The sequence below is a fragment of the Takifugu rubripes genome, chromosome 15, assembly GCF_901000725.2.
Source record: "Takifugu rubripes chromosome 15, fTakRub1.2, whole genome shotgun sequence".
NCBI classification, from domain to species: domain Eukaryota; kingdom Metazoa; phylum Chordata; class Actinopteri; order Tetraodontiformes; family Tetraodontidae; genus Takifugu; species Takifugu rubripes.
Window position 1 is genome coordinate 15,928,577 of NC_042299.1, and position 17,778 is coordinate 15,946,354.

Below are 17,778 nucleotides of genomic sequence, written 5' to 3' on the forward strand. Positions count from 1 at the left end.
GGCAACATATATTTCATGGAACTCAACATATATGGACTTTGAAACCCTTCACATTAAATACATTATGACCTAATTTACTTTAATATTTACAACCGTAATGGTATGAGGTATAAATACAATATGTGTGCACAAATGTTCTGTCTAATAAACACGCAGCTTTGTCCTGATTCAGTTTTATATATTATATTATATTTGTTTTCAAATTTGTTCGTTCATCAGAGGCAAGGCCAAGACAAATTCCTGGCTTGTGTAATACTGTGTATTACATGAACAATGGCAATAAACCTGATTCTGATTCTGATTCTGAGGTACTATAAAAGATGGAGGCATGCCAGAAAGTTATGACTCTACAGAAGGCTCCTGGAGCATGTAGATGACATTATATGTTCTTCTGCAGAAGCACGCATCATAAATATGCCCAATCTTTTCTGGAGGCAGTTTAAGATTGAGAAGTTGTGAGCTAGGCATTCTCACACAGGACCTGTCAGACGTGCTAATAACAGCTAGCATGTTTGAACAGCTCTCAGATGAATGGCTCCAGGAGTCTTCCATGGAACGGCCCCACCGATGTAGGGAAATATCGGCAGACGTACCGATGTGTGCTGAGGGAAATCTGTCCAACAACACATTTGATTAAACTGAACTGATGTTAAAAAGTACACAATGAATCCAGACCTCTGGGCATAATGTAGAATTATGTAGACCTCACCTCATCTGGCTCCTCTTACTCGTCTTCATCTTACTATCCTATTTTTTCCATATCAGCTGTTCCATCTTAATTCTGCCGCTAAATCCAGTATTTTCTTCTTAAATTAAGCATCTGCCGTGCTTTGCTCAAACACACTGTATTTTCTTAGAAGACGACAGAACATGTAAAGATAATGAAATACTCTTATCTGTGCCTGCATGTGTTTTTATTTGGAAGCACTGGAAGGAAACTGGGCTGAGGAATTTCATGGACGGGTCAAAATCTCCCCCGTCAACTCTCCTTCCTTCCTTCCTCGCTTCGTTTTGGGCTCCATTTCTAAATAATTCCAGCAGGTTGAAGCTAAACTCAAAGTTGTGAGATGATGTAACCCATCTTACAAAAGGGAAGATCTTGTTCTGGTTTCCCAGAACGATAAAAAAACCAACATCTGTGATCAACAGTAACTAAAATAACAGATGTAAGCTGTGGACGCCCCCAGTTGAAAGGCAGGAATAAAACGTCCGGCAGAGACGCGACACACTAATAAAGCAGATTAGAACCCATCGCTCGAACCCAACATGCTGCCAGCTCAGTAGCCCAGACTAAGATTGGATGAACATGTACGCAGGATAAAGCTACATGCTCTCTTCCTTTTAATTCTATGATTTAATGCAGCAGATAATGTGGTCTGTTGGGAATCAAATTCACACGGCGGGTGTGTGAGAACCGAACAGATGGCAGCAGAGAGGACCAGAGCAGAACCGGACCATCTGTAAAAGCTCCACACATCACTTAACACTGTTCAATAATGTGATTTGTGGAGGCAATGATGTCATGCTGCATATGTCTGTGTGCGTGTGAGCGTGCACGAGCGTGTGCGACCCAGTGATCCAGCACTTCCAACTTCTCATCTCATCAGATGCATCACCAGAGTTGATCCATGAAGATTGTTAAGAGATGCTGGTTATGACTGAAAACATCTCATATAACAACATTTTTAGCTTTTCATAGTGTAAATGATCACTACATCCCATAAATCAGTAAAGAGAACCTGACGTGGTCGTGCAGGACTCACTCAGACCTCTGTCCAGATATTATTGAGCGTTGAGGGACTAACGGCTGATATGTGTGTCTCTGTGGTAGAGACACCTTTGACTAAAACCTTCTTTGAGCTTTGCTTCATGCTGACTGACATGAGCTCCAACATCTGTCAGCACCTAAAATCCCTGCCAGTCACCTGGTCTGGCCTGTGGGACCTTCTCATGTCGCTCCACTTTATACTGGGTTTGCTGTGGTTTCTGCTCATGTCCAATCATGGTCCATCTGGATGTTTTTTCACCCCAGTTGTGCGTGCTGACTGGCCTTGGGATGTTCTGTTTTCTCTCCACAGTGGAGGTTAGAAGATGTTCCCGATGTTGCATTGAGGCAGAGTAACACAGATTGTATCAGATGGGTCCGAACACCGAGCCTTGCGGAACACCTTTTATAATGTTTACATAATAGGACGTGATATATTAATACTCCTGTGATGTGGATGACTTTTTGAATCTTTAAAAATCAATTTTAGGTTTCAGGATAAAGTGTTATCTTTAAAGAAGTAAGAAGTTCGATGCTTTTCTCTGCTTATATTTCATTTTTGTGTAACTTTTAAAATGTTGTAAAATATTTGTGAAGCCTTCATTTACTCTTGAGTGTAGCTGTATATTCAAAGCTTGTTTCCTGACCTGGCTAGCATCGAACGCACAACATGATCCCAAGACGGATTCTCAAAAGAAACGGGGGTGAAAAACCCAGACGAAGTCAGGGATAGAGGAGATCCAGGACCAGATCCCGGGAGGGATTTGTAGACTCGGGTAGGGGGGGGGGGCATAAGCTCAGCTGTCACAGTTACCAATAATGTGATGTATCAAACCCCTGTGGACACTCCCCACAGCAGATGTTGGGCTGTCGGACCACAAGAATCTGACCTAATGAAGTCATCATCACAGCAAAATCAGAACAATCCACATCGAAAAGTTGTGAAAGTTGGAGGATGTAGACTTTTCTCCTCCAATGAGCCGCCTTAAACTCTTCTTTTGACATTAATGGGACCTTTCGCCTAAAAGGAACAACCTTCAAACTTCTGGCAATCCTAAAAAAAAAAACCTATTTGCAACCAAACCAAACACAAAGACAGAAAATAAGCGCCTATTTTTTTTAAGTGCATTTGTTGTTAAGCTGCAAAATTCAAACATGCTATTACACAACTGCTCCTGCTAGTTTGCACAGGGATCTGGAGGCTGTTTGTGGCTGTGGAGGTTTTCTGGCTGCCGTCATAGAGACGAAGAAACAAAAGTACTGGAAACGCATATTGTCATATAAGCCAACTGACATTTATCAGCACCTTGATCAAGGAGGATTTAGAGGATTTTCAGTAATGTTTGGCTACGTGAGGCTGTTGTGGTTGTGAATCAGCGACCCTGAAGGCTCAGCTCAGCTCTCGGCCTCTTGACCTGGGCAGCTCCTGGGCCTGATCATAGAGACAAGTCAAAAAGATGGATCATCTTCATGATGGGCTTCCCACTCCAACCCTCTGCCTGACCTGCTGACCTTTGAGTCGCTGGATTCACCTCGTTCCATCAAAGATGATCTCCACAGAACGCCACCCTCGATCTCCTAAATCCCCTCGGTGATTTCTCCCCGTTGAATATTTCCAGCAGTGTTTGATGAATTTTTAGTTTGTGGTGAAATTCATCACATCAACTCCACTCTTAAATTAAGATCATAATTAAATGGACCATTTTGTGAAACTACAAACATCCTTTTTAAAAGTTGTTTAACGCCGCGTTAATTTTACTCAAGAAAATGACATAATTTGTACAGACAGAAGACGTCACTAATAACTAATAATAAAGGACAGAACGCAGGTCAAGATGTTTGTTCTAATCTGACACGTGTGGCAGACTTACGCAACAAATAATAATAAGTAATTAACAGTCACAAATATTGCTCAGTGGACAGACTCGGTTGTCAGTTGTCTTGAATACTGTACTGACATTAATTTTATGAGTTTTGGTGCTTCGAGTTTCTGCTGGAATGTGAGTATCTGACGCCAGGACATCTGCAAAAATGGATGCGTGAGGCGAGAGCAGAGTTACAGCGTTGGGTCCCTTCACTGCTTGGTCAGAGGTTTTATTTCTAAGCATTCATCATCACTGGAGCCTTTCCATGGTGGATAAATACCTTCAATATGGGCAATATGACTTTTATCCAAGCTGGTAGCACAGCCATGCGACCATATAAAGTAGATTTATTACATTATGTTAAATATATTTATACAGTCTAATCTCCAAAACATGTCCAACTTGATGCTTTCAGACCAACTCTGACTTTAATCAGTGTTGTTTCCTTTTCGTCTTTCTTGTACGTCTGCAGCAAAGGAAACTAATGACGGCGTGAGTGGCCAGCAGCAGCAGCGTCAGGACGGTCAGCAATAGTAGGACGACATCCAAACTGTGGTATGCGTACCACGGCAGCTGGTAGGAATGGGTACGAAGGTGAGCCGCTCCTTTATGGCGGATCACATATTCCACCCAGAAGACTGCCTGGTCCATCGGCGCCATGGGCTGGTCTCTGTGTAGGCGTGACAGCCGCTGCATGTTTTCCCTGTAACTGTCTTTATGGAGCAATTCGTTGAGGCCTTGCTCGAAACTCTGGCTGTTAATTTCATTGAGTTTGATGATCTTCCCCCCTCCTCTCTCCTGAAGACGGAGGAGGTTGTCAAACTGGTCGAAGAACAAGGGTATGCCAAGCACAGGGACGCCGTGGTATATGGCCTCCTGAACTCCGTTGGTTCCACCATGCGCTACAAAGACTCTGGTCTGGGGGTGGCCCAGGAGGTCTTTCTGCGGCATCCACTCCACTATCATGGTGTTGTTGCCCAGCGTGGCTGGATGGTTCCCTTTGTGCCTCCATATGACCTGATAAGAGATCATATCTTAGTTGTTAAAGTTGTAAATGATTTCTGTCTTCTTACACAAGACTGGGACCTGGTGGCTGCTGCAGCGATGCATCGACCTATAGCGAGGCGACAGATGTGAGTGTGTGTTACCTTCTGGGGCATCTTGGCAAAGACGCTGGCGATTTCATCGGCAACTTCCGGGGGCAGAGCATTAACCAGCGTTCCCAGAGTCATGATGATGACTCCGTGCTCCCCGGCACTCTGAACAAACTCCTCCAGCTCTGCTGGTAGCGGCTGGGCTGGTTTGCACTGGAACCCGCCCATGTATATGACATTTGGCATTGTTGGCCGAGGGAAGTCGAAGACAAAATCTGACCTGAATAACCAAATATCCGCTTCCTGAAGTAGTGAAATGATGTCACATCCGCCCTCAAAATATTTTGCGCAAATGGCATCATAGCTCGGCTCGATAAAATATTTCTGCTGAAACAACTGAATACCATAAAAAAGCATGTTCTTGACTCGGTCAAAGAAATCCATTTTATCTGTTAAGCCAGATCCTGGAACTGGGACGTAGGACAGTGGCGATGGGGCGATTGCAAACTGACCGTCGCCACCCGTGATCCAGCGAACATTAAGCACGAGAGGCAGCTTCAGGTATTTGGCAAGAACGACCCCCGTTCCCATCGCAGGGTCGGTAAGAACAAGATCATATTTGGCATCTATTAAACTCTTCATGAACTTCTGGTCATCAAACATTTGAGACAGGACTTCGCCCCATATGTTATGGGCCTCAACGATCATTGAAAGGAAACCAATGGTGGTTTTAATGAAAGTAAGGGCAGAAGCATCATCTCGTTGTGCCTAAAAACAAAAGGAACATAAGTCATTAAAAGGCGATTATCCAGATATCTGAAATCTCAATAACATAAACCATAAATCACAGACCTTAATTTGCTCATTCAAGAACATTTGGAAGAAATCTTCAAAATCTTGCTTCATTGGCAAGGTAATAGATGTGAAGAGGTCAGATTTTTCTGGGATGTACCAGCTAGTGGAAGACCTTAGAACAGTGAGGTGGTGTCCCTTTGCGTGAAGTTCTTCCATTAAAACTTTCATATTGACCCAATGGCTGCCGTCCAACGGGAACACTAAAATGTTTCCTCCATAGCAACTGGGTGTGAGGGAAATCAGACATGTGCCAAGAAATAGAAAAACCTCTCGTGCAGGTCCTATAATGAATTAGAGGCATTGTGACATATTAGAGCTCAAGAAATGGACCTATTTCAGGAGGAAACATCGTAGAGAAAAACTGTTCCTCTTGATGAAACATTTGAATCGCTCATTTCAATCAGGGTGAGATTTACCAGAAAAGTGTTAATATTTCTGAAAGTGACTTACCCATGTTAAGGTGCTGACAGTAATAATCCCCCTTGTTCACACACAGTGTTTGAGTTCAAACTCCAGGCATAGAGCGAATCGATCCTTCACAGGTAAATAAGTTACACTGACATGTGTGTCACAGGTGATCGTGGTCTTCGGTGAAGGACGCTACTGATGCACCATACATGCAACCAGCATTAAATTCAGCTTAAAAGCCCCACTAGAACCACCCCAAAAGTGTTCTACCGTGGAATCAACATCTTAGAAAGGCATGGAGGAAGGTTTGAGCGAGACGTGTGAAAATGCTTCAGCAGTGGAGCAACGTGACCGAACCGACCCATCGTTCTGAGCCGGCGGGCCACTCGGGCGATCAGATCAATGGGAATTTAGGTTTAAAGTTCATTTTATTCTTTTAGCTCCAGTACTTTGAGACAGCCCTCGAGTTTCTTTCTTTTGGAAGGACATGTATGCATTTTATTTCTTGTAAAAAAGCATCATAATGTAACTTTCGCCATGAGATTTGAGGGCTTTGCAGCTGTAACAATACTGAAGCCCGTGTTCCAAGAATATTAACAGCTCAGATGGGTAAACTCGCTGTGAGCTATAACGTGCGCTGGTGTGCTTGTGCTTCGTGTTAATGACCAGAAACACTGATTGTTTGACGTGTGTCTGCTACAATAAATTACAAATTTTATCAGCCTGAAATGATAGCTGAGGATGACATAAACTGATGTTTAACTTATATCCTGGGGCACCGAGGAGTCCAGACATGACAGGAAACTGCTCCCTACCGGGTTTATAGTTTGCACTTTATAGTTTTCCAGGTGTTTCCTTTATTTTCCCCTCCTAGTTATATATTGAAAGGCAAACACACCCCATACACCAGACCACAGTTTATATTTGACAAGTAATCATCAATAACAGACATTTTTCTATTGTAAAATGAGTACTTCATCCTCAAGATGTAATCAATCTAGCGTTGAAGCTCAGGCCGACTGGACCATTCCTTCAACTATGGCATTGAAAGCTGTTTTTTGTTCCCGGTCTGCTCTTTTTTTCATTTGTCAGCAAGCCTCTGGAAAGGATAATGACCACAAAGGAACCAGGGAAGTCTGACTCATGCATGTGGGAGAGTTCTGCAACCCCACACAGCGACCGGGAAACCGCATCAAACCCTGAGAGCTCTCACGTTCCTACAACAGACAAATGGAAGCCAATTTTAATAAGAAAACCTTTATTTGTCCCACGGAGGTGAATTTTACAGTGTTGCAATGGCCAAATAGCCAAGCAGAAATGAGTGTTTAAGAAAAATCTTCAAGATATATACTGTATATTAAAATTAAAATGTAAACATTTTGTTTGTTTATTTTGAATATTAGTACAAACTAAACAAGTAGAATAAACAAAGTGACTGTGAAGAAACGTGCACTTGTAACGTGAGAGGACAGTACCGTTACTACAGGGTGACCAGTGGCAGGAAGGAAAGACCTGCAGGGACAGAGACTCATGGTCCAGGACAGATGTGAGGTTGACCAGAACCCTCTGTCCTCCACATTTCAGGACTGAACTCCACTTCTTTATGACCGGGTCCAACCTCTTCCTCTCCGGATCTGTGATGCTGCTACTCGATCAGACCACGCCGGACAAGATGGCAGATGCCCACAGAGTCAGAAGGTCTTTAGGAGTGGACCCCTCACAGCAGAACACCTGCTCTGGACCTTCCTGTACATTATGTCAGGATGGGGAGTGTCGTTCCCTGGGGCTTCACCGTGGTGTGAGCAGTAGACAGGTGTCTGTGGAATCCCATCACCATCTCCTCAGCTTTTCTGTCATTGATGGGGAAGGGGTTCTGCTGACTCCACAAGCTCTGGGTCAGTCCCCATGTCATCATCAGTGAAGAGGCTGACAGGTCCAGAGTCATCGTGAACCTTCTGGTGAATGCAGCAGCCCAGATTGTACCTGCAGCGTGGAGGGTAAAGAGGAAGGGGGCAGGACAGGTCCTCCAGTGTGCACGTCTCTGCCCTTATGAGCTGCTGATCTCTTCGGAGGGCTGTTTCCAGCCAGATTTGTTGGTTATTGGTTCATGGTTCATGAGAGGGGCATATCATCACCTGTAATATCACCTGTTATCAGGTGATATATCCAACCAATTCAAGCTGTAACCTTAGTTTAACATGATCCTAAATCCCAACTCAGCCAGTGCTGTGAACACATCTCAGGATGCTGCCAATTAGCGCTCAACTCGTTGACCCTCCTGTCAACATTACTTTATCTGATTGGCTGTGAAAAGCATGAAAAGTGTATCTTGAGTAATTTCCTTAGGAGTCATTTCCCATATCTAGACTTTTTTTCATTGACCTCTAACTCAATGAAAGAGGTCTAGATATGGTTTCCAGACCCCCAGATTCGGGTCTTTTTGATAACATGATGTTTAATCATGTGGAGACAACAAGTCCAGATTTTTATGATCAAGCTACATGAAAAAAGGCTGCTCCAGTGTTTTTAATTCCCATCTGCAGGTCAAGGAGAATTTATAATCCCTAACCTTTGAGAGCATAGCCCCTATTCCCAGATGTAAGACATCTATCTTCCTGTGGGTCTGACATGCTGGATCTGGGTCACAAGGGAGACACAGAGCTGTGAAAACATCTAATCCGCCTGAAGTCAGAGACCAAAGTCGTACAACAGTGATAAATATAAGAATTCATCGCAGCACGAAGCTGCGAAACCCTCAAATGTCCTGACCTACTTAGGCTTTTCTGAACATTCCTCACTGCGTCTACCTGTCCAACCTGGTAAATCCCAGACAGGAAATATGGAACTCACACAATAGGCTTTTATACCGCTGGTTTTCTTGGAGCTCCAGAAGTTTCACAGCAGTAATCTTTATTTTTATTTTTCTCACCAGGTACCACCGTGACCACCAGGGGTGTTCAAACACCTCACTTTAAAGATGTCTTCATCCTTTTTATCCAGTTCTATTTATGCTGCGCTGAAGCACAGAATGTGTGTATCAGTCCCTTTTTTCAGAGCAGAGGCAGCACAAAAGCCTTTTTTAAGAAGATGAAAGCTTTTTTAAAATTCAGAACACACAATGGAGTGTTTGAGTTTTGAGTTTTTGGACCACTCTGTTGAGATAGCTAGAAATGGAACTGACCCTGGGCCAGCTAAAATGTATTTCCTCTCCTTGCTCATTGATCGTTGCCCATTTATTGAGGTCATTATGTTCAGCTAACCACAAGTTGAGCAGCGTGACAAGAATGAAAGAGAATATGGGCTAATGTTTTCAAAATGATGGTCAGTCTTCTGAAATGTGGCCTTTTATCCATCCATTTATTTTGGATCTCAACGTAAGGTTAAGCTGGGTTTTGCAGACACTTCCCACCCATTTTCCAGCTATTCTGGGGGGATTCTGACATATTTCAAGGCCAGTTCCAAATCATACAGTAACCTTGTTGTTAAGTTCGGAGTCCACTTTAGGGTCTCTTCATGGTCAGCTGTCAATCATGAGGGCTCATCTTCCCCTGAAGTGGGGTACCCACAGAAAAACCACAGCTCCAGTGAGCAGTCAGTGAGGGTGTGGTGTCCGAGGGGGACATGAGTAGGGGGGTTAGCTGGGACTAGAGCTCCAGGGTGCCTAACCTCTGCTAACACGTCCATCCATGCTGTCTGATCTTGTCAGAAGTTGCTGTTGTGGCTCATCGGCAGGGACCATTTAAAACAGTCGTCAAACCAACGGATGATTGGAAATACACACTCAGGCTGCAAAAGTGGAGTATTAAGCTCTGCATTTATATTCAGTACAGCTGTGGAGGGCTGAGCTAATCTAAACAAGCCACAACAGTCTGGTTCTTTACATTGAGGGGTTCCAGCTATTTACCCATTTTAATTGAAACAAAAAGTCCTTCAATGTCCCTTTCAACAGTTAAATGTGGATGATGAAATTTTAGGATGATGACATTAATATTTGGTCCAACTGGTTTTGGCACTTGTGTGGAGAAAGTGAAGCACGGAGGAAGAGAAAATGGATGAATTTCCAAACCAGAGAGGACTGTGAGTTTTCTGACTTCCAACAGTTTGAGAGTGGGGGAATTCACTGGCAACAACAAGTGGAAAAGATGTGGAACTTCATCATATTTTGTCATTTTCATCTGATCCCATAGCTGAAGGCAGAGCTACTACCAGCACATTTTTCAAGACTGTCAGCCTGATTTATGGCTATTAAGTGTTTCAAAGTGGGAAAAAAGGCTCTTTAAGACCTGTAAGACCTTTAAATGCAGAACTCATAACTTGCACAAAGCTAATTTTAGCTCCTTTATGATTCAGGATTGTTGCTCTTCTTACATGTGATTGCAGTATGCAGTCATGCAAAGGGACAAAAGTATTCTATTCCATCCTCGGTGAGAGAGGAACGTCCTCCTCATCGCATAAAAACGGAGCACATTTTGGTTCCTTCATGATCCCTATAGTGGCATTGAGGGGAAAACCTCTGGAAAATCATGTGAAGTGCCCGATAGCGAGGCGTCAATCTGCTGAGACAAGTGTGACCTCATGTCAAGGTCTCACACACCCCTCTGTTTAAAGAGCAAGCACACACTTGCCAAATGACTCTCCCTGTCTTCAGACAATGTTGGAGAGCATGACCTCCGTGCACCAGATCCTCCGGCTGACAGACGCAAACTATGAAACAGTAACTGAGCTGCAGCCTGGTGGATTTTGTCCTGCGCCAACTTGTTTGAGCAGGAAACATGCTGCAGTGTTGGTGTTCCAGGGCACATATTTGAATAGATTTGGATTTTGTTACTCACACAGGAAGTCTAAACAGCTTAAATCACCTTTAAAGTCTCAAAGCCTGAATTTAAGGATGCATGCGGTTATAAAAAGGAGCTGTCGAATTGTTGACAACTTTTGAAAAAGGGCATTTTTAGCAGGTTGACATCAGAGACAAACTAAATAAAGACAGCATTATGAAGTCAGTACAGCTCATCAATCAGTTATTGCACCGCTAAACAGGTTACAAGGATCATGAAAGTGATGGAAATTAGGGTTTTCAATAATCTGCCTGAAGGAGACAGAATTGTAACACACGACTGGAAGGCCGACAACTGTAACACACTGTTCACTCTCACAACTCATGAAAACATCAGCGGGAGGGAATAATCGAATAATCTCACAATTCCAAATAAACGTCTGCTGATTTATCCAAATCTAAATACACACTCATTTTGGAAGCAAGCGTGAGGCCTAATCTTGTTGTATTTGTTCAATAGAAACACAAAAACATGGTGTCAATCATAGCATTGGTGGTCTGAAAGGACTGACAGATCTGCTTTTTTACATTTTAAGCACGTGTCATTTCCTGTCCCGATCAACCATAAACAGGAAATGCAGTGTAGGTTTCTGCCTTTCGTACCAAGAAATGCTTTCAGCTCCAAACTGTTTACACCAAGACTTCGTGTAAAAAGGATCGTGCTGCAGGTTTATTGGCTCTGGCTGCTCCTCTCTCAGTATTAAGGCTTTTATCGTCCTACTGTCTGAATATGTGCTTAGGTTTCTCTAATTAGTAATAAAGTATCTCTCGTAGAGATCATGAATTCCTTGAGGTCTGTAATTATGCAGTAATTTACAGTCAACTTCATTAGCGAGCGTCCTTCTCCACTCCTGCACGTGTGCACGCAAATGTAAAAAAGAAAGAAAAGTACTCACGTGCTGGTGAATAGTGCGATCGTGTCATTCTCCGAGGGCATGGAAGCCATCAGTGGAAGACTGACAGCTCCCTGGAAAGACTTTGGCTCGTAAACATGCGTGCAGACACAAGTGTTGGTGCGTTCTTTAATGATTGACATCGAATGCATCACTGTTTTCATTTCAACATTCAAAACAAAGCAGCTGTTTGAACAGAAGACCTTTAAGGAGGCTGCGCTGATCATCTTGCAAGTGAGGCGCTCAAATGTTTAACAATTATGTAAGAATAGTTTTCATATGAGTTATCGAGACAGTCGCTGGCATGTCCATCGGGCAGGAGAACCCTGGAGGGAAGACATGTGACATTTATCAGCCATAAAGACTGCAGATCATTTCCCAGAGAGGACAAATCTCTGGCCGTTTGCAGTTAGCTTGCTGCCATTGTGAGCACAGCGCTTCAGATTCAGAGTCCCCAGAAACCCAGGAGGAACATTGTTTTGTTCACGTTCTGCTCAAAAGTTACGGTTTGCTCTTTTTACGAAGGTTGACAGACACTTGACTGCTGGTCCATCGGGGACATTACTGAGCGTCACCAGCTGCCAGGACAGCAGTGCACGCCGACGGAGCCGCACGGCTTGTCTGATGTGTGTCATTCCACACGGGAATACCTTTGACTCTCACTGGGACAAATTCCATCTCTTCAAGCACTTTTGACTGTGCTCTTAATATAAAATATGGAATTCCAGATTTGACGCTGTGCAGCTGGGCAGCTGACAAACCGACTCCACTGTGCACACACACACACACACACACACACACACACACACACACACACACGATTTTCCCATCAGGATTATTACTTGATATTCGACTCCCTATGAAGTAATCCTGAATTGTTTTAAAGACTTTTGATCTGCCATTTAAATCTTCATCTCTTGTGAGGGCAGAGGTCAGGGCAGATGGTGAAGGTCAGGGTAGGTCCTCACCAGAAGAGACGCCTCATATCCATCGCAGACGGTTTTAGACACAACATACACGCTCAGATTTATAACCTCATAAAAAGTCATTTAGGACACAACCCAAACAGAACTTTCTGCAGTTTATCTAAAATCCCATATGTTGTGTTCAAGTGTTTGTGTTTGTGTGCGTGTGTTTGGGTTTCTGAGACGTAAAGTTCCACTCAGCCTTGTAGTCCATGGAACAGGCCTGTGTTTGGTCATGAGCACCTCATGCAGAAGGAGACGCATGCTGCAGTTACCACTGACACTGGACAAGATTTTATAAATATCCATAAACAGTGAAAAGGTTAAAGCCACAGTCTTATATAAGCTGTCCTACCCCCACCCCAACACACACACACACACACACACACACGGATATTGGCGGATATTTTGTGGAAGCGGGGCTTTGATCAGAGGTGGTCTGGTGGGGGAATGAGCTGCTTGGTGGAGGGCTTTTGTTCTCTGAGGGCTTTTGTTCTAGTTATTATCTGATATTATTCGTTAACACGTTTAACAAGGGCCAGCATGGTCACCGTGCCCTCGGGGCCCGGGGGGGCTTTTCTGTGTGGGCCTTGCATCTGCTCAGGGCTGCGAGGGTACTCGGCTTCCCCTCACAGTCCAAATACATGCATTTGGGGAAGCATTTACTTTTGTTTGTATGTCCCAGCCCTGCAATTAGCTGGTGACCTGCCCTTGGTGTAGCCCCCGCCCACCCCCTGCCAGCCCATTACGGGAACTGGGGAGAAGATGGATGGCTGGAATAGTACCAAGGGAATGTGATCAATGCTGATGTGACATCATTCCCACGTCTATATTCCAAGATGTTCAGGCGAAAACACTTTTTAAATGTCCCAGGTGCTCAGAGGCTGCAGGGATTACGCAATTGTCTCATGGTGAATTCTCATGCAGTTTATGTAATAATGCCAAATAAGATGAGTTGATGCAGACTACACTATATCCTTTGTCCTCACCCACTTTAAGGCGGAATTCTATCCCCGACTAAGACCTGGACTTGTCATTCAGTCTCATGAAGTTCCAGACTCAGGGAGTCAGATTTCTCTCCCAGAGTCTCCGTCCTCTGTGGATCAAAACACCTTTGTCATCACCACCCAATGCCACATGGAATGGAAGTGTATGGAGTCTCAATTATCCACAGGAGGCTGACAACCCCTCCAACACACACAATCACACACAGAAACCAGAGCAGTTTTTCCCTTTAGCTCAGGCATCCTGTCTGGATTTTTCTGTTTTCTCTACAGATCCACAGAGAAAGCCATTGTCTCCGCTCCCTCTTCAGTTCCAGGTACCTTCAGATGTCGAAGCTTCTCAGTGGAGCTGGTGCAGATGATCACACCCGGTGTGTCACAGTCTGTCTTCCGGGGATCATTCCCCTCACCTGCTCAGAATCAGTAATCAGCCCAGTATTTAAGCTCCTGCCTCCGTCCCTCTCTGCCAGATTGTCTTCAGCCTTCATGCGACTCTTTCCAGTGTTTTCCTACGGACCGACCACCTGGTACCCTGCCTGTTACTGACCGTCCTGCCTCGCCTCCGTCCCGGTAAAGACCTCCACCTTCCGTCTCCGACCCCGAGTTTCGTGCGGATCTCCTCTGGGTTCTATTGCTCGTGGCCCGCCAGTCTTCTGCTGATTGGTTACATGGCCATGTCATGGAAGAGTACGTATGTACACCAGAATACAACTAACACCATCACATCCCAGCCAGTAGTTCAACCCACAGAAGCTCCACAGGGGAGTTAAACGACCGACAGACTAAAGAATAGGGACTTTATCTTATCCAAAGTTCGTTTACAAAGCAGTAGCCAACCAAAAGGAACAGTCATGTTGCTCTTCAAGGAAGAGGAGTTATTCTTTTGGTATTGAATAAACCTAGTTTATTAGTCACTGGGCTCCATGTGGAAGCCAAGCAGCAACGCCTTTGTTCTCGTATTGTTCTAATGCTCCCTGCTGCCTTTGTGGCTGTTGCTGAGAGTCCAGAGGCGGCAGACCGCTTGAAATGCTGCTGATTTGCGTGCTGGGGAGCATAATTCTGTTTTTGGAACAGTACTCGCCAGCGATGTCAGGGGTGATGCTTGAGCATGTTCTGCCACTCTCAGCTTTTCCAGGATTCACTCCAATTGACAGTTTCACTGAGCGCTGAAGGGAAGGAATTCAAATTAATTCCGCCTGAGCGACGCTTGATGAGGTGCTGATAAAGGTGATGTATAAATCAGTGACAGCCGACGGGGTTTTGTTGGTTTCTTGGCTTGTTGTGCTTTTAAACATCCAAGGAGGAATTCAAATGAAGCTGCCCGAGGCGTTAATGTGACGGTCTCTGCGCTTCCGTGCATTCGTGTACATTTACCTCCAGGTCAGCGACTCACGTCAAAACACTGCGCACGTCTTGTCGGGCACAAAGTCAGGGCACCTGTTCTGCAGATAGCAAACAAATCTGCTGGAATATCGATGTTACCAGCTCCAATAAATGTGTCCGTTACTGTGTTAGAGCCCGAACAGAGTGATCCGGAGGACCACAGCCAATTCTTCACGCATTCCGCTTCCTTTTTGGATTTCTGGAGTATCTAGCTGTTTCAATCCTGGGAACATTTCAACACTCAGCCATGATGTAAATCACAACGTCTGTCACCAACATGTTTTCATTCCAGACGTGGCAGATTTGGCGGAATGCCCCGGGGGGGCGCGGCGCGGCGGTCATGAACGTATGGGTTTATCCTGATCACACTCGTTACCACCACAGAGGAACAATTGGCATTTTAACAACTTTTAGAGCAGAATTTCCTAAACTGCAATGCTATTCACTGCTTTACTGACACTTAATTCAACGAAACTCAAAAAAAAAGGAAACTAAAAGAAACGGTGAGGGAGCTCCAACTTGCCAAGAACTCAGATTCGTACATGGAAGGTAAATCCAAATGATTCCATCAATCATTCATCACTTCTACTACATGAAAACACACACATAAAACACCTCCCTCTGTCATACTATATTTTGCTTGAATGTACGGTAGTTTATTTTACTTGTATGTAAGCGGTACGAACAGCTGAGCAGCGTGAGAAATGGCTGCTGATGACAGCGTCTGAGTCTATTACAGGTTTTAGTGGTGTTAGTTTTGGGGCAGCGGAAGCTTGTGAACCAAAGGTTGTGGGTTCGATCCCAGCACAGCACATGCAAGTTCCTGAACCCGCAAATCTCCTTCAGCAGCATCTTTGGTGTATGAACCTGTAGAAGGGCTGGCTAAACCAGCCTGCACAATTAGCCCTAGACTGCATGTTTGGTCTAATGCTGAAGTTGTGTCACCAAAATATGCTGGTACCTTAACAAGAAAATATTGTATAAATGATGAAGCAAATGAGTTCCAAAATATGTGGAAGAAAAAACTACCTTCCTAAAAAATTGGTTAGAAATGCGTTATTGCTGACCAATAACTTGACGTTCCATATAAACAGGTCTGTGGAGTTCAGGGGAGGGCTGGGCTGCTACTCTCCACTGAAAAATAATTACGTTAATTAAGCTTCCTCAACATCATATTTAATAATAATAGTAATTATCCAGTGGGAAATCCCCGCTGACTTCCCAGAATGCACTTTTATGACCTACTTGTAGTTTCTGGATATCGTTCAGCCAAACACATATGGCCACCCAAATGCCTTTTCGGGTCAATGGCAAAATCTGTATCCTGATGTTTGTTTGAGGATCCGCTAGGTGCAGGTGTTACCTGTTATGGAGGGCACGGGGCCATAGCACGCGGGGCCATAGCACGCGGGCCCATAGCACGCGGGGCCATAGCACGCGGGGCCATAGCACGCAGGCCCATAGCACGCAGGGCCAGTGGCCCACAGACCGGCGGAGGCCAGACTTCAGCTCCAGAGCTGCCGAGCATCGTTACTCATGTGGTTGCTAAGTGATGAAGCAGAAGTTCATGTGAGGCCAACGAGCTAACCAGGCTAGGTTACAACTATGAGGACATTTAACCTTTGAGTCAACCCTTTTTTTTCCAAAACAGCATTCAACAGTGTTTGCATTCAAATGTTTGTTCACAGTTCCCGATCGGTTTAAATGTGTCTTCGAAGTGCGACTGGTCTGCTGAGTGAGTTATCTGCCGGATAACTTTGGGATTTTAACTTTGTAGCAGCATTTGAATCCACCAGCGGTGATGCTGAGTTTATTATAGTGAACTAAACAACAGTAATAACAACTAATAAGAACCAGATTTGTTAGAGGTCAAAAGGTCACCATGGAGTCCAGAAATGCCAGATAGAATCCTAAATACAAGGTCATATTTGATCAGCTGGTTTAGTAACCTATTCTAATATCCAATAAACCATGATCTAAGTAAGGTTTTATCATTGTTTTGGTCTCCCACATCATAAACGATGGATAATATCAGCTTCTTTCTTAGCTTTATGAGCAAATACGCACAGGTCAGGACTCATCTGTCATGTTATGCTAGAGCATAAGAGCGTGGCATATTTGGCTGGTGAGGTCATGTGACAGTGTGTATATGAGGGGCTCAAAGGTCTATTTATTGTGCAAACAGAACCTTCTACATCACTGATGAGGTGCTCAGGGCCACATCAGACTTTGGAAATGTGCATGAACAGCTTTGTGGTGCTAACTTTGGGAGGACTTTACGTTGTTAGGGTTATGGTTAGGGTTGAGGGTTAGGGTTAGAGGGTTAGGGGTTAGAGTTAGGGTTAGGGTTAGAGGGTTAGGGTTAGAGGGTTAGGGTTAGAGGGTTAGGGGTTAGGGTTAGGGTTAGAGGGTTAGAGGGTTAGGGGTTAGAGTTAGGGTTAGAGGGTTAGGGGTTAGGGTTAGAGGGTTAGAGGGTTAGAGGGTTAGGGTTAGAGGGTTAGGGGTTAGGGTAGAGGTTAGAGGGTTAGGGTTAGAGGGTTAGGGGTTAGGGTTAGGGTTAGGGTTGATAACCCTAAACTAAACTGTCTTCCCAAAGCTAACCTCAAGCCGAACCTGAAAGCCAACATTCCTTTTCTTTGACTTATTTTCCACTTTTCACTCTGAAATTTGGTCATATAATTCTGTTGGCCCAAAGCTCCAGAGACAACTGGA

At 44.4% G+C, this 17,778-nt stretch overlaps 1 protein-coding gene across 1 annotated transcript; it reads right to left on the minus strand.

The window, feature by feature from the left end:
* Nucleotides 1-3,816: 3,816 nt before the first annotated feature.
* ugt5d1 (UDP glucuronosyltransferase 5 family, polypeptide D1) lies at nt 3,817-6,308 on the minus strand. The gene is made up of 4 exons (XM_011611672.2): nt 6,030-6,308; nt 5,577-5,860; nt 4,779-5,492; nt 3,817-4,647 (listed from the first exon to the last, which is right to left on the minus strand). The coding sequence occupies exons 1-4, from the start codon at nt 6,031-6,033 to the stop codon at nt 4,063-4,065; spliced, it is 1,587 nt and encodes a 528-aa protein (XP_011609974.2). The 5' UTR covers nt 6,034-6,308; the 3' UTR covers nt 3,817-4,062.
* Nucleotides 6,309-17,778: the final 11,470 nt, after the last annotated feature.